We start from the raw sequence: 26,802 nt of genomic DNA on the forward strand, positions 1-26,802 counted from the left end.
TCTATCTATCATTGAATCTTGATATACACATGCACATTGTATATGTGCAGACTGACAATTAAATCACATATGACTAAACCATACTGTAAATAAAGCAGCATATTCTGTGTTGGTTTGGGGTTTGGTTTTGTTGTTTTTTTTTTGGGGGGGGGGTGTTTGTTGTTTTTTTTTTGTTTTGTTTGGAAATGATTGAGGTAAATGAGTACAACACAATGCATTCTTGTCATACGTGCTGTGCAGCACAATCTGCCTTAATCCTTTTGTGCTTGCACTCACAGGTTAGATTATTCTTAAGTGCCACTGTTTATTTCTGAGGAATACCAAGACATGATGTTGTATGTCTACAGGGAATATAGGTCATGGTTTGCAGACCATGGTTTAGCTTTAATGTGTGTACAAAGTATTTTCCTTTGTATGATATTAAAGGATAGTTATGGCTGCTTACATACTAAAAATGATGCATGTCAGTGTATTCTGCTGGTTTAGGTGAATTCCAAACACCCAGGTATCACCTGATAGGATAGTACCAAAACTTAGCTGCTTGTGTAGCAAGCTTGATGCTGGTTATCTGCCATATTTCATCAAGAGGTGGCATTATTTCATTGATGAAATTATGCATTGACTATACATTTTGATTAGTGTTTCTCACCAATGGCCTGATCCTCCTCATAGATTACAGGTGAAAAGTTCAACTTGGAGCTTACAGCTGAATGAATCTACACTTTCAGTTAACAACAAAGTTCAGTTTCTCTATTTGATTTTTTTTTTTTATTACATAGATAAGACAGGTACGCACACACAAAGTGTGTATATGTTTGTGTGGTAGGTTCTCATTTAAAGCAACAAACAAAAATTCTCTGCACCCCATTTTTGTGCTTTCCAGTTCTTAAATATGTTGGAAGTTTGTAAACTGCCCTTCAGGCTTTAATTTTCACTTTAGAGATATTCATCTCTAATTAACGGGTGGTGTGCGTATCTGTTTTGTTATATTGCATCAAGTATAGAGACTTTCTGCTGCAGCACTGAGAACTGAATAAAGATCCATAAGAACTGCAATCCATAGGTGGCACCTTCCATATGGGTTCAGAACAATGAGATGAACTGGTTTACTTGAGCTAATTTAAGTTTATATGTCTTGAGGGAAAAAAATTACCTAAAATGTGCAAACTATCAGCAAGCTATCCCAATCTTCCCTTAAACAAGTTTTCAATTCAAACAAGTTTGTTCTGTAAGAATGGGATTAAAACACATAGTTGTGCTCTGGATTAGGGATGTTTTAAACACTACATGAAGTATTTAAGTTTACTTCTGAATCAAAAGGATTATGAAAAAAACCCTGAACTTTTGTTGTCCTTGTACCATGTGGTCATTGAAAAAAAAAAAAAGGCTAAATCTTTCCTGAATAGATTTAAGATCTGTCTAGCAGTGATGGATTCGTGTTTAGATAATTTTTTTTTGCCTGGATGTTGCAAAATGAAATTAAAATAGAGATGAAGAAATAAAAGAGAAATTGGTGAGAAAGGGCAAATATTTGTTTCCTCTGTCATAAAAGAATCATCTTACTAAGTGAAATAATGAAGATTGGAGAGTTCTCTGTGAATTCTTGTAGCAATGACATAGTCAAATTTGACTCAAGTGATTTGCTTCAAGCTCTCCAAAAGTCCTCTGCATCTATTTTTTTAAGAGCTTATCTTTGTATTTCTTATGCAAAGGGCAGTAAAACATAGGTTCATATTTTATTCCCTCCATCCTTTGAGCTGTTGTATATCTGCTTCTCTTCACCTTGGTGAAGAATTGTTTCAGCTGTAATACAGGAAATGGGTACCGCTCCATGCGTCTTGGTACAACACCTACTGTGAGACTTGACAGAACTTTTAACTGTTGGTTTAGTGGTGCTGGAAGGAACTACTGTGAGCCACGTCACATCACCCATGGACTTCAGGCTTGGCAGCTAGGAGACTGTAGCCATGCATTATCTTCATTGCTTCGAGTAAGAACGAAAAAGAAGTCTCTATTAACATTCTCTTTATAGAAGCATAAAGTACAAAATATTGTTACTTTCTCTGTTTAGACCTGTTTGCTGGTGTTTGTGATTTCTATTTTCATTGTCCTTTACTCCTCTAAGAGTAAAAGGACAGGATGAAGCGGAAGTTCTTTTGGCTGTGCCAGACATTAAGAACTTCTGTCCTCATTGCTTAGGTGTTTTGACAGTCTTTCTTCCTTCCTTTTGGACTGTGTTCTTACTAGGCATGTTGTGGTACTGGCCACCTGACACTTTCTACCATCCACAGGTCGCAAAAGCGAGGATGAAAGATCCTTTTTATTGAAACTAAATCTGTTGTGAGGAAAATACGTTCCCAGTCTCAGGAAAGAATCCTGTCCTTCATATTTTCTCCTTGGAAGGTGTCAGGGTCAGGTAGTTTGGCCAGAATCTTCCCTCTGGTAATGTTCCTTTGGGTTATTAGGTCTCGGCTGCAGAAGATCCTGGATAAGGGTAGTCTTAAGGCTGAGCACAATTGCTGCTTTTCAGCCAGACCACTTTCAAGCTGTAAGAGATGTGCTACACTGAGGTGTAGTTTTGACTATCTTTGGTACAGTGATGTAAAATAAAATCACTCTTGCAGGCCTAACAGGGTGCAGACAACTGAAATGTCCTATTTCCCATTTTGGTAGGCTTTTTTAAAATAAAGGGGCATAAGGTGAGTGAGCATTGCAGTCATGACAGGTCTGTTCATAGTGGTAATCCTTACCTATAGAACATGTAAAAAGTTGTCAGCATTCATATACGGATAGTTGAAGCTCAGTGCTTCTATAAAGCTCTGAATCTTGTGTTGGCCTTGCATTGCTTTCATTGTTTTACTGAAAACACTATTCTGAAGTTCTTTCATATAAAAGAAATAGTTGCTCTGAGTCTATAATATGATGTACGTGAGTTAAAATTTGCAAAATATCTGATGGATTTAAGGAATACTGGGCTTTATGTAACTGAGGTACTTCAGGAAGTTTTGTTCAAGGTTATAGCTACCTTATAAATAAGAAGCCTCTTTATTTGGTATATTTTCATACAGCAGTACAGAACTTGGTAAGAGAACTAAATATTAAGGAAGTTTTTAATGTCACCTTTTGCCTTGAATAGAAATAGCTATGGAATTTTAAAATCCTTCCTTACTTTCTTCTAAGGCAGAAAGTGTCAAAGAAATGCCAGGAGTTTTGCAGACAATGTCTGTCTAGAAAATACTGTGACGCAGGCTCTATAGTCAGCAGAGGAGTGAATGCTGATGGTCCTGCAGCCATTCTAAATGGTAGGTTTTACTTGACTGACTCGTATGCGGTCTGGACACAGAATGCTTTAGTTTTGGTTGGAGAATATCGAATGTTTTGCTGCAATGCGACATTCTGCTTAGCTTGATGCAAAAGGAATCCAGTTTCATGTTCCAAGGTTGTGGGGTGAAATGGAGTCTTGAAAGTGGGTATGGCTGAGAAACCTACCTCCAAGGTGCCTCTCAAGATCTGAATCAAAATGCTAATGTAGATGCATCCAAATTATTAGAGTTGATTTGGTTTGTTTATTTTCCATCTTTAACTTGCATGTATTTGGTTTTCAGGTATATGAAGATGACAAAGGCACACAGGAAGAACTTCTTTATTAATGAAAAATAACTGTGAAATTACTCTGAGAAACAGCCCAGAGTCTTATTATGAAAAGAGTAAGTAAATTACCACTTTTGAATTCAAGCATTAGATTGTTCAGAATTAAATGAGTTTAGGTTTTCACTCAGAAAAATTGGTCTTTTTTGTGAGAGTGAGAAAGCAGCTGATTATCTCCTGCCATATTATTTTAGCTCATTCCTTACATAGCCGACATTTTTTTTTGTGAAGCTTACATGCACGAAATCTCTTTATTGTCTAAATTTTGTCTAACCAGGTGGTTATCTAATATCACTGTTAGTTAATTTGAATTTTGTATCCAGATGAACATTTTCAGTTTTTAAAATGTGTCCCTTCTGGAAACTGCTTGTAAAAAAGTGACATAATAATTTGCACTTTCATAAAACTAGAATACTTTCTTCCAGTTTGATGGGAACATGAGCTTACAGGGTAGTTCCGATAGTACGTCCTATTCTGTAGCCCAGCTGTCATGCAGAGACGTCTTTAATCTACAGAGTCCTTGTCAAGATAGTCACAAAGCTGGTCAGGCTGCAGTTTCTGTGTAAATCTAGTATTTTCTGTAAGAAGGTTTCTCTTTGTAATCTGGAGTTCATTGTCAGATCAGTAAAATAGTCTGGCTCCAGGGAAGCCTGGTAGAACCTACTATCAATCTGATGTATGCTCAAGTATGACTGCTGAAAAAAATAGATTTTATGGATCCATTACAGAATTAAAATTTGAATCAAATTGCTCTGGCATCACTGGGACACCATCACCCATAAAAGCTAGGGAGCATTCCTATTATATGTTGAAAATTCATCCGCTTTGAAAGCAGCTGGGGGAAGCTGGCTCTATTCCTGGAGCTCTTGATTGAAAGTATCTTTAAGCTAGCAACAAATCTATCTTTTCTCTGAGAGACTTTTTTCAATGGTGATAGCTTCTGGCAAACCGTAAGGTTTCGTGCAAGGTTTATTTTTAAATTGCATTTGGGGTTATGTGCAACTTCCTGCATAAACTAGTTTTGAATGTAATTTTTATCAGGTCAAAACACTAAGTTGTTACTCCAGCTGACAAAAAGCCCAGATAAACTGAAAACTGACATTTGAGACTTCCTACATCAGTTATCATGAACAAACTACACTGAATGGAATCTGATGGGAGGGGAAAAACAGCTTCTTGCTGAATTCAACAAATATACAGTAACATCGGAAAGAACATGTAGCTGTTACTCTTAAAATACTCTGATTTGATGTTTTGTGCTCCCTTTCATTCCTCAATGGGGCTTACTTATTTCATTCTGCTTGTCCCTTTGTTTATGGCAGAACACTTCTACTTATTCAGACATCCAGGGACAGATTGATACAGTGCTTTTGTGGAATAGTTGTTTAGTATTTCCATAATTGTTTTGGTAAACAAAGGTTCTTCTATTACATTACTGACTTCTGTAGTTTAATTTTATTTCTTCAAGTTAATGCTCAAGGGCTTCACCACAAATACTACATTTTATGTCCAAAGTTGATACAAGAACCTTTCTGAGGTGAAATAATTCCATTCACAAACGACGCCTTTTTATTTGTGAGTAGGCTAATCCAAGAACTGCTTCAAGGGATTATTCTGTGAAAATGCATATCTGTCAAATTCAAATTTGCCTAATTCAAAGTTATTTCTTTTCTATCGGCCACTGTTCAGTTTTGGTCACTGTTCTTTAGTTTTCAGCACAGCTTCTCCTATGCTGTTTTACTAAGACTTTCACTACAGAAATGCTTAAACTTTGCCACTGTTACTATAATTCTGCCCTATCACTACTGGAAATAGTGAAAGTCTGTTCTTGGAACCCATTAGTGTCAGGCTGGTTTTAAGTAGATCTGTTCAAAGTCATGTTGCATGATGCATAACATTACATGCTAGATAGCTACTGCTATTGATTGCCAACAGTATCTGGGTTGGCTGGGGTTGGGGACAATAATGTGTGCTTAGACAAACCGGTTCCACACTGAAGAGAAACCCACCAAGAGCTCTCAAATACTTATATCGCAGCTGAAGGGCAGTGACAAATAGCTTAGAGACTACTAAATCTTTTGAGGTAGAGGTTATCACATACTCTATGTAGTCTGCCTCTAATGGGGAAATTCTTAAGGTGTGTTTACAACTAAAGATACCTTTCATATGAACATATTTAGATGCTTTAAGATACTGTTCATCATTCTCAGATACTCAGTTCAGAGACCAAAAACCAAGAAAGGTGGCTGTGCTTAGAGTTTTCCCCAATGATTCCTATGTTAAGTCTCAAAGTCCACTTGATGTACAATCCTTCCCTTGGAAAGGTACCAGTCACTTTGCAGCTTTTTGTGTATTAAAGAATCCATTACATCACTATGTACTTAGAAAAAAAAAAAGCCCCCACAAATGCATGCTGTTTTTTAAAGAAAAAAAATTATGCCTGATTCGTTCAACTTTTGTCTGCTAGATAAAACATTTCTTTATATAGGGAGTCAATGCACCGCTCAATGTAAATGAAACCCATGTTATTGTAGATTAATGATCCCACATTTTACTGCAGGGGTCTCTACAGATGGAACCCCTTGTATCTCTTGTTGAAGCAACAGGGATTGCTACCTATAAGCCCTTTTGTTCTTGGAATCTAAGAGTTGATTAAAGTTCAAACGAAAGATTCTTTATTTATTTCCTCCACACATAAAAGGCACATAAAACAAGTTGCAAAAATAAAAAAGGACCCCTATGATCTTATTTACACTTTGATCTTTTCTTGATGGTTTCTTGAAGTTCATGTCAGCTTTTTACTATTCCGCATGTAGCATGCTCTGTCTTTCCCTGTAAATTTTCTTGCCAGTGTATTTGCTTTTATTGACATACCTTTGGTTTCCACTCACTCTGCAAATTCATCTCCTTTTTTTAACATTTTAACATTTAGCATCTTCAGTCCTGCGTTCACGGTGGAAAAAGTAAGCTTTGTCTAATAGGGAGACAAGGGGGCACTCAGCAATCCCATACCTCCTCCTGTTGGGGAGTTACTTCTCCTCCCATATGTTGTATTGGGAAATCTTTTCTTTCTCCCTCCTCTTCAGCTCTTTTCAGTCACTTTGTTCAGGAATATAATACTGAGTTGGATATGCCTGTGGAGGTTTAAGCAACCTGCTTGGTATTCCAGGCCTCCTCAGCTTAGGTCTCAGTGCCAGTCTTGGTGAGCTATCTGGTGGGGTTAAGGGAACATGGTTTCTTTCCCAGCTCAGTCAAGGTATGTAAGGGTTGCAGATCTCTGCCCATAAATGCTGGCTGATAAGGCTTGTGTCTTCATACTTGATTGTGCCAAAATTCTGGAGAGTTTTGTTAAGACCTCTGTCTCTGTTACTGCTTAAACATGATGTCTGTGGCCACTGCTGGAGATGTTTGCCATTTTAGATACTAGCGAAATGATTTTTTAATTGAAATCCTGTTGATTAAAATGATGGAAGCAGTGTAACTCTTATGCTGGATCTTACAAGTGGGTTGTTTTTGTGTTTAGCACAGGGTAGTCTTATAGATACCATTTAGATTTCTCTCCTGCTTTCTTCTGGGCTTCATTTTAACACATATAAAACTATTTGTTTTTCAATAAGCCTTTCATCTTTAAGAATTAATGTGGCAAAATTTTGACATGAGAAGGGGGCCTTTCTCATTGTCTCTTCAATAGTTTGTTGCTAAGACAACTGTAGGCAAGGGCATAATGCAAAATACATATCAAAATGTGCTACAGGATGCATTAGAACCTGTTGTGAGTTTCCTGAGGGAGGACTTAAATGGTATCAGGTAAGCTCAGCTGGTGGAAAGATGCGGCACAAATGTGCCTTGTATGAGTACTTCAAAGACAAAAATTCCTCATTATTCAATAATGAGATGTATTGGCAACCATGATTGTGGCATCTGTATTTAATGTTTGTCATATATATCTCATAATTCTGAAGTTTTCGTTATAATCAAAATATAATTAATATTTTTGCATTTAAATTCATGCTACAATTCTCCTTATTTAAGAGACTGTGATGGATGGTTGGGTTTTAGTCTCTGCTAGTAGCAATAATCCATAAAATAAGCTAGTTGTCTAAGTTCTTTATGTTCTCGATGTGGGGAGAGAGAGTGACACAAAAATGTCTTGTTTATCCTAAAAGCAGTGTGACTTGCTTCAGGTAGGTGCTTATCTCATCCTAAGGAATATAGAAAAATCCTAAGTAGTCAGTTTGGACTAAATAACTTTACAAATCTCATTTCTTCTAAATGAAGCAAAAGCTCCTCTTAAACATGTGGCTGAAACAGCTGTAGCGGTAACTTAAATTGCCATGCCTCCATTCTGTAACTGGATGGAGGAAAATGCACTATCTATAGTGTTTTACTTCTATATATATGATATGTAAATTAAAAACATATTCATAGAAAAACCTATATTTCAGATAATAAAATGCATCTTTTCCTATTGGTACAGACTTTTGAACAAGCATGCAAGATGAAGTGAACAATAAATGTTAGCTTCAGCTATTTATATTATCTTTACCTTCCCATGAGTAATAGGTATTTCAAAGATTGATTTGAACTGATTAATATTCATTAAGTCATAGGTATCAGAATAGTAAGGCAATTGGTGTAACAGTCTGAGAAACGTTGTCTGGTGTCTACTCTTCATTTCCAGTGTTCAGTTTTCCATCAACATGTACCTGGATTATTTAAAAACATGGAAGCCTATATATGTGTGTCTATATATACTTCTCAATTCTTGAGCTCCAATGAGATCTAATGTAAGTAATATATTGATTTTAACCTATTGTTCTACCTAATCATCCTTCTCCTTCCTTAGCATTTGTTCCTAATGTGCCTCAGCTAGCTGTGATTAGGGGGCAATTTAATGAAGTGGGAAAATGGAGTGTGAGTAGGAAAGTTGGGTATGGTTATATATGTGTCTTCCGATGACAAATCTGTTTAAGTAGTCCCTGTCATCAGCACTTTGTCCGTGTATTACTGCCTGGTTCTCTCTTACATTTTAAGAAAACAAAACCAACCAAAGGATCAGTTTTCCAGCCTGATTTATCCAATGGCTAAAGAAAGAAGTTATAAAGGTGGAGAGGTGAAGGCTTTGGAGAAAAAATGAAAATGTAGAGCAGAAGGGGAAATGACAGCTTGCCATGCATCAGGAGTGACTAGTGTTTGCAGAGAAACCGGTTATTAGCCAGGAAAAAGCGGCCAAAGGGAGATGACCTCGGATTCAGAATCATCTTTCCGGGTAGTGGAATGGCGAGTCGTGTGTTAGTGGGAGGTGCCGCTACTGGAAGGGCGACGTCTACAAACCGGACACGGGCACGTCATGCCACGGAGTCACCTCCTGGAAACCCCGCCACGCCGAAGTCCCCCGGCGCTCCAACACAGCGCGCCCAGGGTGGAAACAGTTTAAATGACGTTCGCGGTGACGTCATCAAACCGGTGACAGTATAGCGCGGGCACGAGCCGAATGCGCACGTGGCGCGTGCTCCGAGCGCCTGGCCTCGGCGGCGGTCCTGCGGCGCCCCCTGCCGTCTAACACCCGCACTGCGCCGCTGCTGCCGCCGCCGCCGCCTCTTTGCACCGCGAGAAGCTGTCGCGCCCTTTGGAGAGTTCCGTTGCCGTTCAATTCCCATTAGCTGTGGCTGCCCTGGCCGCAGGTGTTCGCCTAGGTTGGTGTGTTTAGTGCTGTTTTCATTGCTGTTGGCGCGATTTGGCAAAGGCTTCGTTCTGGGCTTACCGTGCTTCACACCTCAGTCTTCCTGCCCGGCTCTTCGATGAGAAAGAATGAGAAAAAATCGCTTTTATGGAAGCATGAGGGGGGAAAAAAATAATCTAAAATCCCCAAATATTTTTTAAAATTGTGTTTGTTACAGTAGAGACGACAGGTAGGAGCAAGTGTGGCCATCAGCAGCACCTTTGCTGTCAATCTAACACAAGGGGAAGTTTGATAAGCTCCAGGTAAAAGCCCTCCCATTTTTATTTTAAATTCCGATAAAATTTTAGAAGTCTCGATTGAGACAGGATTGTTTGTGGGATATGACATCCCTGTGTCTCTACTTTCTGTCTTAATGCCTTGTCATCGTTCTTGATGCCTGCCTGTCAGCACAGCAAGAGGGATTTTTTCATGTCTGAATAGTCACCTTAATGATAGCAGATGGAAACACCACAGGGGGTCCAAGCCCATCACACTGTCATTGTCACAGACTGCCCTGACCTGTTTCCACTCCTCTATTTTTTTTGTCCCTTTTTAAAGGAGAAATGGATGGTAATTGAAAAGGATCTTAAGCAAGACTTAGGGAGCTGCAAACAACGTGATTCCCAACTCTCTGGCTCTGTTTTCACAAATAAAGTCTTAACCTCTTAAGCACCAATAAAAGCAGAAAGCAGGCTAAATTGGTAAAGCTTTTTAAAGATTGGCCAGAAAAACTTTTTCTTTTCCCTCCACAGGATAGTTCCAAGCTGTGTTACACCCTCATCATGGTTAGTGGGTGTTTAATACCTTGGATACATCCTTCTTTGCATAGAATAATTGATTTCCTAAGGAAACATATATGTGAGCTATCATTGCTGTGCTGTGTGTTTTAATCATGCTGAAGTATCATAGTTATGCATATTGACAGGAAACTTCTAGATTCGTGTCTTAAACTAGTTGTGAAAACTCATGAGTTTACTGTTGTTTGCATTAACATTTTAGTTTTTTTAATTAAGTTTTATTAGATTTATTAGTCTCTAATTTACAAAGATTGTGTTAAATTACAATCAGAATTTAGGTTTTGTAATTTTTATTGAAAAGTCCTTAACATCATTACAACTTTTGACAGTGATATGTTAATGGATGAGTGAAAGAATTTTAGTTATATACAGGCTTTTCTTTAATATCAATATCTTCTGTTTAATATGAAATAATAACTAAAACATCCTTCATATCCCTAAAGAAAAAACAAAAGCTATGGGTAGTACTGGATCATAACTACAGAAAGTTAAGACTGTGGTGTTTTTACAGTTGAGTTCCAAAGTATCAGGAAAGCTTTTACATGGATTTGAATGTCCTTTCTACCATAGAGAAATAACATGCTTTTTTTTGATTCTTAATGTTAGAGTATGTTTAAACTATTAGCCCAAATAAACGTCATAATTCTGTTTTCTTCACTGTGTTTTGTTAGCCTCAAAGCTATTTCACTGCATTCTGGCTGGAATGTATAAAACTCATTCTTAAGGTAAAATAGCTTCATATACTCATTATCCCCACTATTACTTGGAAGCTAAGTAAAAATGAAATATAGCATCAAAGCTAAGTTAATATATTAAAATTTTGGATGAAACCAAGTTCAGGATGAGGAAGAAATAGTGAAGCAAGTAATTTTGTAGAGTGTTCCATTTACGTGGCACACTATGAGAACTAAAGGGTTTTAGGTGCTTCAAGGTGAGAAACTCGCTGGCTTGCTGTTTTCTTTAGTTTTCAGAATCATCCTTGAAATGCTGATGTTTACTTACAAATGAAATGTATTAAGTGACTATGCACCTTTGAAAAAGCTGCTAGGCACCTGTCTAAATCCTTAGGCAACGAGTCACCTTTAAAAGTCTGGCTGTGATCGGGCTGTTTGCCTGCACCAGTGATAGAGCTAATTGATGGTTTTTTTTAAAATGCGGTGCTAAATCTATGTTCAGTAATGCTCTGGGTAAATTCTGCATCAATTCAGACTGGGAAGTAAGCTAAAAAATTCTCAGTAGCAAACCTTCCTGTCACTCTTCAGAAAAGATTCTAACAGAAATGTGTTATTCCTTTTACTTTACTTTTTTTGCCTTAAATAAGCCTATATGTGTTTCATACAACAGAAAGGACTGCTTTTGTTATGCTTACATCAATACTCCAATGACAACTTGAAACCAAGGAAATATACTTGTTCATAATTTAATGGAAAATAGAAAGTGGACTAATAAATGGTTATTAATAATGAATAGTTATGGTAGTCTGATTACCAAAGCAGTTTTACTCTTCTCCCCACTAGGATGGATTTCCTTAGAAGGGCAGTTATTGTGCAAATAAGATATGTTTTATTTTATACGCCTTATAAAATTTTATTTTGCCCCTCCCCCCCCCCCTTTTTTTTTTTTTACATTGTTACATTTCAGCCCATTAAATAATTCTTACTGTCAAGTCAAACTGACAACTATACTGGCTAATTTCACCAGAGTTAATAAAAAGTATTTTTGTTTGGCTCGTAAATTGAGCTGCCTTCTCAATACCTCTGCAGTAAAACCCAAACATACCAAATAAACCCAGGGGGAAAAGAAGACTTACAAACAAAAAGCCTCCTCCCCAAAAAAACCAAGAAGCCCCCAAACAGTTAACTTTGATTTCTGATTATCTGCCTGAAATACCAAAATTGACAACAGGAAAATAAATGCCCCTGTAATGGAAACCATTTAGGCACAAAATACCATAAATGTACACAGCAGAAAATATTGAAGGAAAAGACAATTTATTTTTATCCAGATATCATAAATAATCTGAATTTGATATTTATCCTGGCTGTGACTTGTATCTCAAAATAATCAATGGATTTTGAAAGCAAATATCCTTTAAAAAAAAGAAGATACTTTCTTTGTACTTCTATTTTTCTAATGGCTGTATGCTTTCAGATATGTAATCATATAATAGGTCATCTAACAGTGATAGCCTTTCATGGAGATTTTTATCATTGTAGTTGAGGTAAGTAATAGTAAAACATGCATAATTTCCCAGTATTTTATCTGAATATGTTTAGGATGCTTATGAATAGTAGCCAACCATCACCTTTATCACTGTCCAAGTATCTTGTTTTCCAAACGGCTATTTGTGCCAATATGTATCTAGTACTAAGCTACTAGTCACACTGAATTACTCCCTAGGTTAAAAAAAAATCTCAAAAGCTGGCTGTTGAGAGAGCTGGTATCTGAGTTGGAAGTACCTGAACTAATGCCATTAAGTGGCTGTTAGGTGGTTAGTTTTCTGTCCAACATATAAAAATGCAATATAGGTGTTAGTATTTCTGTCTTAACTCACCTGCTGCACATTCATTGCTATGTTTACTGGCTCTGTACATATAATCTCATTACTGGCTGTTTGATTTTACTCAAAGGTCAGCTTTGATGTTATTTCTATTTCCAGGTCTCCCTTAAATCATGTTCTGAGGTTGACCTTTGACAGAGTGACTGCAGCTGAAAACAGTGGGGCAGTTTATTTATAAAACTTCTCTGAATCCTAATGCTTATCTGTAGATTGGATGTGACAAGCGCATTAATTCCTGCTTTGTCAAAGTTCTCTGATATAATAAAATAATTGGGCTTAGAGGAAGAGTGGGGGAAAGAGACTTAAAGAAATTAAACAAACAAAAAAAATCTTAAACAATTGGAAAAACTGGCCTTGTGGATTTCCCTAGGAATGTGCTGATTGATAGCAATGTAGTACAGTATTACCTTATGACTTTTTTTTCATGGTTTCAATAGGTACAAAATTTAGCTGATTTACTGCATCCTCTTATCTAACAGGATGTGTCCTACAGTAAATAGAAAACCATCTCTGTTCCTGTCTGCAAAAGTTCAATAGGCTATTTCAATTCAGTTGCCCACTGGAATTGGAAAAAGGCACTTGTTTTGACATTTACCAAAATGTATCTTAGGTAAAAAAATGCCAGTATGCTAACTCAGAAGCTGCTTAGGTTTCTTAACACCTTATGTGCACTTTTGAACCTCGCCTGATCTTGACGCTGTAAGTGCTTGCACATCCACATTCTAAGTAGTCAACATTTAAGCACACAAGTAGCTTCATTCAATTTCAGAAGGGTGTTTATATGGTTAGAACAGGCAGACATAAATATATGTGTTTTGCAGAACTGGTATCTATATTTCCATTATTATATATACATATTAATTCATTTTTTTTAAAAGTAGTAGCCGAGAAAGTCAGTTATCTACAGCAATAACAGCCTAAAAATATCCTTTTCAAGTCTTGCATTGCTCTTGAATTCTATTGGTGCTTATTTCTCATAATTGGCTGTAGAGCTGGCTTGGTTCAGATATAGATGTCTGAAATGAGCTGTGATGAACTCCACTTTTATGCCTGTTCCTGACTCAAGAATGGACAAGCCAGTTCATTTGTCTTAGAGGAATTTAAATAATTTTGGTTACAGGGTCTTTACACAGCAATTTGCCATGCTGATCAATGCAACAAAATCGCTGTGTAATGAATTCCTGATCTGCTTCTGTTATTGCACACACCTCAGTAGACAACACTGGAACTGTTAGTTCTCTTTCTTGGTGGGATGCAAGAAGGGTGTATGCAGAAGAAGCTAGGAGGGATTAGTACTTTTCTGACCTGAAGACTTGAATTTTACCCAGCTTTGTTTTAGAAAAAAAATAGTAATTTCTCTTTTTTTTTTTTATTTTTTTTTAAAATAATCAACAACTGTTTACTCATTACGCAGTAGCTTTATATTTTATCACAGCTCGCAGTGATCTCATATCTCTCAAAACCATTTTATGATCAGGAGCATTTGAATATTCCTAGTGTAAATGTATTTATGAAGCTAAAAGGAATAACTAATAAAAACTTGAAGCCAGAAATTTTGCTTGCATCTCGTGGCTTTGATATTAGAAAACAGGATAAAATAGTCCAATAATTAGGTACCTGAAATGAACAACTATGTTATAAATTGTGATGTGGTATCTTCAAGAGAGACACTTTAAAGCAAAATTCAGGGTAAAGGTGCCAGATTCAGTATTTTTATTTTCAGAATCTTAAAGTTCAGTAAGGTAAAGAAAGCACTAAGAGGATTAAACTCGGAGGGAAAAGGCTCAGACGCATGTTCTGAATATATATACTTTAAAAATGTCTTCAGGTTTAGGTATTAGAGCTGGGCCCCTGGCGGTTACTTTCAGTCTTTTATTCCCAAGTAAAACCTTTCCAGCAGAGGAGAATTCAAGATGTATAATCCTTGTGCATAAGCCTGGGATTGTAGCTAACCTTGACAATTACAGCCTGTTGTTCTTTTATCACTGAGAACATCTATAAACCAGCAAGTTGGGATAGACAACCATCAGCTGATGTAATCTCTCAGCATTTTATCATACGTTTTGGTTTTTCTGTAGGGGGCTGGGAGAGACTGTTGTTGGGTTTTTGAATGAGTAAGTATTGCCCTTGTAGAGTTCAGCAGTCTTATTTCTGCTAAGAGTTTTAGAAGGGTTACTATGTACCCGTCTGTGTTCTTGGTCTTTTGCAGAATACAGAGCAATTAAAATTTCTCTGTAAAGGTTACTAATTTCATTCATAGTGAGCAATTTTCAGTGGTTTGTGGATAATTAAAGACTAACTTTCTATTACACTGTTGCATGTTATGTCTAACCGTTTGGCCAAGGTATTTTAAAAAGAAGAAAGCGTAATAGATGAAAAGAGACCTATTTATGGATTAATCACCATAAAGATTTAGCCCTTTGTTATGAATACTTTTTCAAACTATAATTATTAGGATTAATTTAGAAATAAAAGGAAAAAGCCTTGTATTTCACCTATAGTATTGTTTTGACTGCAGTGGCATTCTTTATTGACATTTCCACCCCCTCCCCCACCAATATCTTTTTAACATTACAAAGTTTCACTTGGGTTAAATGAGTGAACAAATCCTTATTTATTTAAAATTTTTATTATTTTTGTTCTGTATGCTTTTATTAGATGCACTGTACTCTTACCTGCATTTCAAAGTTTTATAATTTTATTAAAGGAAAATTTGTTGGGTTTCTTATGCTTAAAGAAAGTTCTAAATGCAATAAGAGCACCCTGTCTATAATGTGTGATGTAATAGTTTTGTGTGGCACAATAAAACTTTTCTTGCTGTTTGCAAACTTCACAAGCTCTTTCAGCTTTGTTTGCAACTTTGCCTAGCTCAGTTAATTCCCATGTGACTGACTCTTATGGGCTGGTAGTCTTGAAAAAATGCAAAAGAAATTGAAAACTTTAAGTCCTTCAAAAGAAAGTTTAGAGTCATTTCTACAGATGCGATTTCTTCTGGTTCTGCATTTTTAAACATTGCAAGTGGGACAAGAGGAGCATAATGTTAACTTTATGTACTGTCACAATCATGATGCCTCTTTGTATTCCTTGGAATTGTCTCATGATCAACCACTAAATGAAATATTGAAAGGTTAAAGCCTTTAACCTAAAATTAATTAGCTAACTATGCTTCACAGAACAGTTAAGGTATTTGAAGTCATTCAAATCTCATGAAAATAAATTGGATCATAGAAAGAGTATAGCATAAGGTAGTTTATTTAATTTTGCCAGTGTAATGATACTACAAGTCACCATGAGGACAAAAGTTTTCTTAGAATGCTTCTAGTGTAAACCTCCCATTTTTATTTTTGCAAGGAAATATTATATATATTATTATATATTATAATATATTATTATATACAATATATAATATATATTGTATATAATGATAATATTGCAAGGAAATTTGAGCCAGCTTTCCTAGGGGAGGGGCTTTTGTGTTTGGTTTTGTTTTTTTTTCCCCTAGACTCTGCTCAAGTGGCAGAGGAAAGCTTTACTGCGCTTGGAAGGAATTATGTTGTCTAAGCCTTGTGGTCATGGAAGAATAATCTGATGACAAAGTAGTCATAAGAAGAGTAAAGACACAACTGAAAACTTTAATCATGGCTTGAAAAAGGCATGTTTGAAAATAATACCAGAATTTAATGAGACTAATTGCCTTTAAGAATACCCTGTGAATACCATAAGGAGTAGAAAAATAACTGAATATCAGATAATTCCTGAACAACAATCTGTTTGATATTGTTACCACTCTGATCTGCTTTTAAACTTTGTTCACTTAAAATATATCTTTCCAGCTATTCAGATGTGCTGGCAAATTCCATAGGTCAGTCAGTTTGCCTAGAGAAATGTGTAAATCAGTGTGAAGTTCACTGGATTCTAGGCTTTCAATTCAACCTATCTCTTCTTTGAAATCAGGATTTGATTATTAGATTTCTAGTTTTTCCCTCTGATTCAGCTCTATGTTTCTCTCATTTAATTGGAAAACAAAATATAGCTTAGATTTTTTTTTTTAACATTTTCACTTTATTTAGTAGCACTTTCTCTCATTTCCTAACTACCAAAGAGGTATTTTGAAACTCCAGTAACTTGTTTCCTTCTGAGAACAAATTATTCTCTGTATAGTTTTAATAATTCATTTTTATAGTGCAAGTATCAGCTAGTTAGAAGTTCATAGTATTTATTGCTATGAGGTTCATAAAAGTTTTAGAAAAATGCAGTAGAGGCTATGTAGTTAATACCTGGTGTTTGCTTAATTATATTTGTCTTAATATTTTACTCTACCTTTTCACTGCAGGGTGTGTTGGATATTTACTGTTTGTAGCTACTGCAATATATACACTTAGATTGACAAGAAAGAATGATATAAGGGAGAACTTGAGTCCAGTGGAAGGCCACCAAAATGGACAAGAGGCTAGAGAGAGTGCAAAGAGGCTGCAGAAAGTGAACTTGGTCAGCCTCTGAAGTAAGGGAGATTTGGAGACACCTAATGCCAACCTTCTCATACCTATCAAGGAGGTTACTAGTAAGATAAATCCAGACTCTTCATAGGTCTATGGTGGGAAAAGGAAAGACACCAGTCATAAATTGAAAGGGGAGGTTTCATGATATAAGATGGGAAATATTGCCTTTAAGGATGATTAAGCACTGGATCAAGATGCCAAAAAGGTTATGGAATCTCCATCCATGGAGGTTTTCAAGAGCTGAAAGGACAAAGCACTGAGGTTTGTGTTCAGTGTTGACCCAGCTCCGAACAGGATTTTGGAGTAGAAGAACTCCTAAGGTCCATTGCAACCTGATTCTCTGACTTTTTTTTTTTTTTTTTAATTTATTTTTCTAGAACCGTTGAACCTCATCCTGCCTTTCACTGGTCTTCCTGCTCAGCAGCAATGCATATGGGGTAAACCAGCTCCTTGCAGTGTACCTTCAGTTGGCCTTCATGGCCAGCAATTACCCCGGTTTTCTGTTCTCCTCACTGACAGCAGAGGGAGCATAGTCAAATGAGAGTTCAAATTCTGGAGAGAAGGGTCAAGACGGGGTCTCTGATACCAAGTTACTGATTATTCCTTGGCAGGGATCATGTTGGAGACTATGGAAACTGGGGTGGGGGAGGGGAGTGACTGACTACTACTGCTGCCACCCTATTCTTGACTCACCCTCACTGCATATGATTGAATTTATGATGCCATAAATTGCAAATGCTAAGAATCCTAAATTAATTCCTGAAGAAAATGAGAAAACTGTCCTTTGTCACTCTATTGTGCACATTTGAAAGCAAATATATTTAACCTTTTAGGAAGCTTGGGAAAGTCTTGGAATTTGTATTTTCTGAAGATCAGTAGTTTGGATTAAATAAAAGTATATTTAAAAATATTTCTACACAAAAACCAGATGATATGTCAGTATAAAATTAAAATGGGCTTGTGATATGGTTTGGTTTTTGTTGTTTTGTTTGTTTGTTTGTTTTTTTCTCAAGTGTACATACCAGATATTATTAAAGATATCATTAAAGCCTTGCTTAGCCCACAGTCACATGCTAAAGGCCTATTATGGATGTTCTGAATACTAATTGCTTCCACCACATTATCTTTGTTGTGAAGCTTCACCTCTTGATGAATGTAACCAGTCACTGAATGCCAAATCAACCCTATCCAGTTCAAGTCAAAGGTCTGGCAACAACAGAGCCTTTCCACACTCGAGTACATTAACATATTGCCAACTTTATTGTTAAATATAAACTACTTGTACTGCATGGGTGTATCTGAAAGGAGATGGTGATACTGTAAGTAGCACATCATTCAGTCAGCAGAAGGAGTATTTAATCAATTAGCTGGTTTCGCCTGGGATAGTGTTACACTATTATTTGGAGGTTTGATTTCTGTCAAGAATTACAGGAAAAATGATACAAATACCTCATTCCAGGGAATAGAACACTTTAAGTTTTGTGTCCAAGTGATTTACAGAGTTTAGTTAAACTCTGACTTAGTTATTCCTGCTATTCATAGATCTATTTTATTGAGGAAATCCTAAATGGGAGCTACCTTCTTGTTCAACCCACATAGTGTCCATTTCTGAAATCTCGGTGTATGGCTTTTTGAAGTCTACAGGGTTTAGTTATATTTTTCATATGGCTTATGGGAGAGATTCACAGTACATTTGACATGTAAAAGCAAATTTGTTTAGTTTTTAATAATCCTATCAAGTTGATGTTGATAGACTTCTAAAGTGACCTAATCCAATCTCCTCCAAAGAAATAGGCATGTTGAAGTATCTAATTCTGCTGTGGGGCAAAATGAATTGAACACATTTTAATAGATTGCTTGTCTTGTCATATAAATTTGTCTGAGTAAGAGTTTGCCTTGCAACACAGGTCTTGTTATGGTTCCAGGATATGTGATAAATAGCATAATACCTCAATTGATTTTCCAACTTTTGTTGCCCTTATCATATTTGAGTAAGGTCCAATGGTCTCTGTGTAATGGAAATACTAATTGTGATTTAATAGCCTTTTTGAGTTGTGGAAAGCAATCTATGTAGGAAGCATATAACTGGAAGCCAAGGTTGAACACAGGACCTCTGGGACTTAGGTGAAGTAAACACAAGACAAAAAATGCCTGAAACGAACATTTTTATGTTTTCCAAAGTTTTCTGTTGCAGTCAAGCCACCAGTTCAGAAAAAACTTCTCACAGTGTGTTCATTTCTGGCCTTAGGTAGCAGAAGGAGATGCAGCACCTGTGAAAGTTCAGATATAAGACTTTATCAGAACTTACAAAACATTCGGTCCAGGTTTTGGATGCTGCTGGAGCATTTCGTGCTTAATTGAACAAAATAAAGTTTTGCTGATATTTTACAGTACACAGGTAAACTCCAATTAGCATTTATTTATCTTCTGCTCTTCTGTAACATAATATTGTCTGAAACATTTCCAGGTATTAAGCTATGTTCATACAGCAGGGTTTTCTTAGCAAGGATAACCCATCTTTGCAAACTGGTATTTTTGTAATGTTCCCTCTTAATCAGTGGTTCAGGATGATTATTTGTGGGTTTGCAGAAAGATGTACAAGCAGAAAGTGTTCATAGAAATACACTATTCCCAGTCTAGAATAGCTGTTAGTGGCATTTTCTACTGTAACATTTTAAAGACTGAGATTTGCAGTGATGACAGTCATTGTAACTGACCATTGTTACAGAACAATCTTCTCTATTCCTAACATTTTTTTACTCTGTAGGCGGTGTAGTAAGATACTGAAAAAAACCCACAACTTTAATCATATTCTTAATACAGCTGCTGCTATTATAAAATGTATTTTAATGAAAAACATTTTTTAGCCATTGATTTCTAGCAAAGCTTTAAGTGATGCACTTCTGTAGTAATTGTACACACTGGAAACAGAAGCAGTTCAGACTGGGCTTTTGCTGTGTTTAACCAGCATTGTTTCAGACTTGGAGCAAAACTTTGTACTAGCTCAAAGACTGTGGATTTGTTGCAATCTTTGCAGTTCACTGAACTTTTTTTTTCTGTGCATACATATTTCAAGTAAACTCTGTAGTTATAACAAGTGACACGTTATGGACCCTAAATCGTTGTGCTGTGAAATATGCACAGAAAAAGGACAAATGAAGATATCAAGGGTCTGTTCCATTTTGCACTGAACTGTAAAATGCCACCCTTGTTGTACAGAAGATCACTGGTTCTGAGCAGGGCTCATTGACTGCCAAGTTGTGGATAGTGTTTCACTTTCTGCAACTGTTAATATCCTGGGTTATCCAGGCATAATGACCTCTCTATTTGTGACACATTGTTGAATTTTCTGGCTCTTTTAACTTATTCAACCCCCCCCCCATTGAAGGCTGGAAGGATGCTGAATTAAGCTGCTGTACAGAGCTGCCTCACTGTTGGTCAGCCAATTATGCTTGAAATTGGTGGTGGCAGCAGCACATCTGTAGATGAATAAAAGTAGAGTATACTTCCTGTATACTTCAACATCTGCACAAGCTGTTCTGTGTATGAAATAATGCATGTATCTTGGATAATCTTGGAATATTTGCAGTTTTGGTAGTTTTATTTCTCATATAGTAAGCAATCTGTACTATAATAATACATATTATTTGATAGCTGACACTTGATATTTAAATTCTGCTTGGAATTAAATTCTAATTTTATAACTAGTTGCAAAACTAAAGGTGAATCATAACACATATTAAATACTTTAAGTGCTTTATATTTTTTAAGAACTTGGCCAATTCAAAATATGGAAAGATAAATGGGTTACACGTGACATACAGCACTTAGTTTCCAGACCTGAATGCTTAATCTGATCTTGTAAGAATCTGGAGTTAATGGAAGGGTACCATTTTATCTTGGATTAGGACCCATGCCTATATTTCTTGTTTGTTCCTTACCAAAAGAGTAGTGTTTAATCTGTTTTCATTTGCATAACATATTCTGCATGGCTCAAAGTTTACTCTGACCCTACAGCCAGTAAGCTGCATTTTGGTAGGGCTGTTTTAGGTGCCTCCAGCCTGGAATATGTCAGGTGCATAAATATTTTGCCTATCTTCAACACTACTCTCTCTTTTATACTATGTTTTATATGACTGTTTCCCTCCTAATATCTGCGAATCTTGCCTAATTTGCTGGCCCTTAGAAGAAACACTTGCTAATTTCAGAGGACTTTGAAACCCAGGCCCTGTATAGTGAATAACACGGTGAATCTAAAATTCAATATCAAAGCCTTTCCCCCTAGTATCAAGCCATATTTTTGCCTCAGTCATCGAGTTGTTTGTAAATTCTCTGTTGGTAACCTGAAGTCTTGATGTGATGAGATTATACTGTTAAAAAAAAAACAACGATATCTTAGGTTTAGATATTGATGATAATCTTCTGTATCCTTCAAAAGTCTTAAAAGAATCCACATGCTTTCTATGTGCCTTCTGTAAAAGCACCTGCAAAAATTTAAGGTTTGCTATAACCAGGTTTAAGCCACTGCAGAAGCATCAAGAAGAAAGTTTTCTTAATAGCTTATACCTACTACCTTGTTCAGCATGAGAGATCATTTGCTAAAATGGGTTTGTTCCCACTGGCGTAGCTCTGAGGGTCACTGTGCCTTTTATGCCTGGACCTTACAGAAAAGAAATGACTGCATAGGATAGGATGAATGTTTTACTAGACCATTGGGCACATTGATTTTTATTTTCATGGATATGTAGATCAAATTGAAATAACCTAAAGGGGCTGATGTGATACCCTAGGACTGTTAGAGATGTCAAGATTTGTAGTGTCTGTATATTTCTACTTCTTGGTACTCTCTGTAGAAAAATAGCATGGGGTGTCATTGACATCTGTCACTTGCTGACATAGGAGAAAAATAACCTCTACCTCTGTGAGACATTCCCAAGACATGTCCCAGATGAATTAGATTGTGTACTGAACCTAGTTTTGATTTATTTACATTTTAAAGCAAGTGTTATGCAAGTCAGAAAAGCATGATCCTGGCTGGCTGATACATCCTTAAGCAACTGTCTGTATATTGGCATGTGAAGAATTCTTTCTTGACTGACGTAGGATGCTACTTCAGAAATGTGTTTTTTGTAAATATCCTGAAACTACAGAGCAGGAACAGTTTCTATTTCAAGACTTGTTAAAATTACATTTATTGAAGCAACAACCGTTCAACTGCCACATTAGAAAGAAACTATTTAGATCACCATACAATGTCAAAATTAATGAAGAATTAAGAAATTTGGAAAACTGAAATTAAGAAAAACAAGCCAACATGAGCTAAGGCTTACTTGAATTTGGACTTTTGAATTACCCAGGAATATTATGATTTCAGTAAATCTCAAGATCTTTACATGAATTTTTTTTACTAAGGCTCAAGTAAGCTGTTATATAGGCTAATTAAATCTCAGAGAAAGTAGGAATGTGAACTGTATTTTAAGCAGCAGGATCATATATACATAAATACACACACATACATGTACACATATATTTATTTTCACCACTCCTTCCCCTCCCCCCCCATATGTGTGCAGCGCCTTTTCTTTTTGAAGCTGGTTTTCAATTTCAAAAAACATTCTCCAACTTGGGTAAGGATCATCTTTGTATGATACCACTTTAACAGTTCTGGGAAAACAGATTTAAGTTTTGTGACTGTCTGATTGTTCAGTTAATGTAGGGAAGATAATTTAAAGTTTATCTAATCTTGTAGACCTTGCCAGATTGACAGAGAGATTGCAGTTTTTTTTACAGGAATATAAAATTTTCCTTCTCGTAGGAAGTCAATACCAGATGCTCTTCTCTAGCACCAGCCCTGCTTTTTCATCCTGTCATCTGGACATTAGATCTTATTACTCACAGAACTCCAACAGTCTGATGAAATGGAAACAGTGTTCCCTTTGTTTTGTCTGTTATCTGGAATTATGCTAGAACAATTCAGATCGTCAGTACTTAAAAATACAATTGTCAGCTGTACTAAATTTTATTTTGCACTGATTATTATTTATATAAAAATACTGCACTTTGTATATTATGAGGAGAGAGATTTCTAAAGTTTAGGGGAGTTTATAACACTGGTTCTAGACTATTGCTTTATCAGGGAAAAATACTGGTAGATAGAAGAACATGTCTAGAAAATGACATATTTCTATTTTCCATCACATTCACTTTATCTGTAGTGTCATGTTAGTTTAAGGTGCAGCATATGTAGGCCCACAAAAGCTGACATAAAGGAAAGCAGCATAATACAGTGTAATGATACATGACACATTCAGACTGAGAAGGAAACTCACTTCCTCGGAATTAATACCTACTACTTTACTGTGTTTGCCATTAACATACTCTTCTCTATGCATACAATCTCCCCTATGCAATCGACATACGGCTTACTTATGTTGGAGAATACTAGCTCGTTCTGAAAAGACAGTGAAATCAAGTGTTTTCTAAGATGTAGATGCGCAATTAAGTCCTGATATTGCTTTCCTGATTCCTAAACTATTCTGATGCAGAAAGAACAAATAAATCCTGATATTTGTCCCTTTTCTAGTTGATAGACTACAATTTAACAATATTTATATTTGTGATAGGTCAAGTTATGTACTCATACTCATGTAACCTTATAGCTAGCTTAAAAGTGTAAATTTATTAAAATTATATTTTAACCCCCCTGTAAGTCAATTATCAATTCTAGAAAGTAAGCAAGAAAATTTAATAATGCTATTTAACGTGCTCTGAGTTTTGAACAAGTAATTCACAGTAGATTTCAGTATAAGTAGTATGCACTGAAAGCAGAATGTGTACTAGACACAGTGGAACACATTTCAGACTAGAAGCAAAGCTTTCCAAAGTATTGTATTTGCTTGAGGTTTGACCTAGCTGGGAAATTACCTTTCTTGGGAAAGTCTGAGCCTTTTGTTGCATTCTGCACTGGGAGTTTGTTCTGTTTCCTCATTTCCCTGAAGAAGAAAGGTTCCCTAGAATACCTACGGAAGTTGTCCAGCATAAAGGAAATGCAGAGCTATAGCCTTGAGCTGAATCAAGCAGAGACAGCGACTCCCACACCAGCTTCTGTGCTGCCTGGTGTTCTGACACAAGTGTGCCACACAGTGAACTAGATTTAGAGTACAAATACCAGTAATGACTGTAATTTTACTGTGTTAATTTTAACTTGGGACAGTTCTCTGCTTGTATTCGTTACATGGCTGCCAAATGCTTTCTTCTGGCACAGAAGCACAGGTGGCATGGGGTCAGGCAAAAACAGTGAAAAGTGTGAGAAAAACCAGAACCGCTTTTCTTAGCACCACTAAGTAATGTGAATATGAAGTGCTTGTAGAGGAAGAATTTATTTAAAGAAATGGAATCTCAGCTTATTATTTGTGCAGTCAAATATTAAAAAATATACCAGAAATCTAAGTTAGTGTATTACATCAAAATTAAAATGTGGAAGGAATTATAAAGCAGGAGAGAAAATTTTCGTAACATACTGTCTATAAAAGATGATAAATGGCAGGCGAGTTAGTATTACTGATTGGTGAAGAATTCTTTTCATTAAGAAATAAAACCACCCCACTGTTTGTTGTACTCTTGCTGTTGAAGGGATTTATTTTAAAGTAAAATCTAAGTGGTCCTAAACTTTACAGTAAATTTTTCATTATAAATAAAAAATAAATCATATAAAGGAGGGCTCTGCCCATTTCATCATGAGGACAGTGGACTGACTACTGCTTGAATTGAAATAGCATCTGAGAAGCTGCCATATTGTCATTTCACAGGCTGAGCCAAAGAAATAAAATGGATCATGTGACTGTGGTACAAGATCTGGTTATTATAAGGTTAAGTAGCTGAGATGTTAGTGTCTCAAATCCAACAGAATGTAATCATTAAGTTGTGAGTGGTTTGTTTGTCATTTATTGGGGGCATTTTGCTCTATAAGCAAGGATCAAGGGTATTAAGAAGAAAAAGAAATTTTATTTCATTGATGAATTAAAGCAGTAACATTTTATTTGGTTTCAAAACTATCAGGAAGACTATGTATGTACATTATGTGTCTTGGTTTCAGAATATGCTATTTTAAATTCTCTTAATATGTTACATGAAAATGCCTACCTAAAAGTCACCTATACTTAATTAAACATTGCCTAAAAATAGGGATACAAAATTTTGTTTCTTCCTATTTATAAGAACTTTCATTTTGAGAGGTGTTGGTCTTTATTCCTAAACTGATATATAATTTTCAAATATAATGTTTTTCACTTTAGTACATACAAGAAGGTCACTGTCTAATACTGACTTTGAAAACTTTGTGAATAGCAAGTTATTTACATGCAACAACTTTGGTGACATTGCGCACATACACCAACCACTTTTCCCATTGTTCTGTGTTTAGACTGTTGTGATTCTGCTGATGTAGCCAATGTTTTTCTTCATTATTCCTCTGCCTTTGTCCTTTCCTACAGGCTTACCCTGAGTTTGTCCTGACCTACCTAGAGGAACTAAATGAAAGAGAGGAGGTGACCCAGACAGAAAACTGCATTCACCATGGGGCCTGGTCTGCAGCTCATCAGGAGATAGACAGCAGCTCAGTGGAAGAGGTCACAGTATTAAGCCAGAGGCAGGTCAGAGACAGTCCTTTCAAAAACACATTTTGAAGAGAGAAATATCAGTGTAGAAGTCAACTTACTTCCTTAAATAAATAACCTAATTTGATTTTTTAATACGATATTTTTATGTTAGACAAATAAGCTATATACAGGATTTTAACAAATAAAAAAAATGTCATATATTTGTGTCTCAGAACACTTTATGCTTACAGGACATGTAGGACAAATTTTTGAAATAACTTATTTCCATGTGAGGAAAAAAAAATATCAAGGAAGGAAGGGAAATAAACAGAAACCATGAGATCTCTAGATCTGTGCTTCTTGATGCATCTTGACATAGCTATTTGTATTTCTGACGTTTCCTGCTAATCAACAGCCTCACTTGAAAAAGTAGACGCACATTATTTTAATTAGTAATATATGAATTACATGGTTGTACTTCCAACTCTTAGGTTCTGCAAAAAAATGTCAGCAACCCCAATCAGAAACAACTTTCAGGACCTTTGGACGCCCATTTAATGCCTGCAGATCCCCTAGGGGAGACTACACAGCTGACAGTGGCGCTGGCGAGGAAACTAGAAGAGAAACATCCTAAGGCCTCAGCTCAAAGGTAAGCCACTGACAGAACTGATATTTATTGTTCAATGACATTAGATGTTTTCCTTCAGTTTCATGTAAGATTGATTTCCTGGATATTATTGAAATATCTCAGAAACCCTCTGGCTGATAAGCAAACAGGGATTTTGACTAAAATTAATGAAAAAGGGTGACATTTATGTGCCCTTTCTTTATTATTTTGAAGATTGATGTGGATGATGTTTGGTAGTAAATGCAAATTTACTTCTTAATTTTTATCTACAAACCTTGCATCATGCAAATTACATAAATAAACAGGACTTATATCAACATTGTAGCACATTTTATGCTGAGACTTAAGCTT

At 36.2% G+C, this 26,802-nt stretch overlaps 1 protein-coding gene across 3 annotated transcripts; it reads left to right on the top strand.

Moving 5' to 3' along the window:
• Positions 1-3,183: 3,183 nt before the first annotated feature.
• Positions 3,184-26,476, top strand: DCDC1 (doublecortin domain containing 1). Of its 3 annotated transcripts, XM_062620347.1 has the most exons (4): positions 3,184-3,302; positions 3,606-3,707; positions 25,719-25,877; positions 26,315-26,476. In XM_062620347.1, exons 2-4 carry the CDS (start codon positions 3,699-3,701, stop codon positions 26,474-26,476), a joined length of 330 nt encoding a protein of 109 aa, XP_062476331.1. In that variant the 5' UTR covers positions 3,184-3,302; positions 3,606-3,698. The 3 variants fall into 3 exon arrangements, 2 of the variants coding, with proteins under 2 accessions (XP_062476331.1, XP_062476332.1); XM_062620348.1 differs by lacking the exon at positions 3,184-3,302 and having other exon boundaries at positions 3,517-3,707; XR_009965174.1 differs by lacking the exons at positions 3,184-3,302; positions 3,606-3,707 and adding an exon at positions 19,509-19,624.
• Positions 26,477-26,802: the final 326 nt, after the last annotated feature.

The sequence above is a fragment of the Pezoporus occidentalis genome, unplaced genomic scaffold (genome assembly GCF_034315485.1).
Source record: "Pezoporus occidentalis ecotype Australia unplaced genomic scaffold, CSIRO_AGI_Poc_V1 ctg22, whole genome shotgun sequence".
Classification (NCBI taxonomy): Eukaryota; Metazoa; Chordata; class Aves; order Psittaciformes; family Psittacidae; genus Pezoporus; species Pezoporus occidentalis.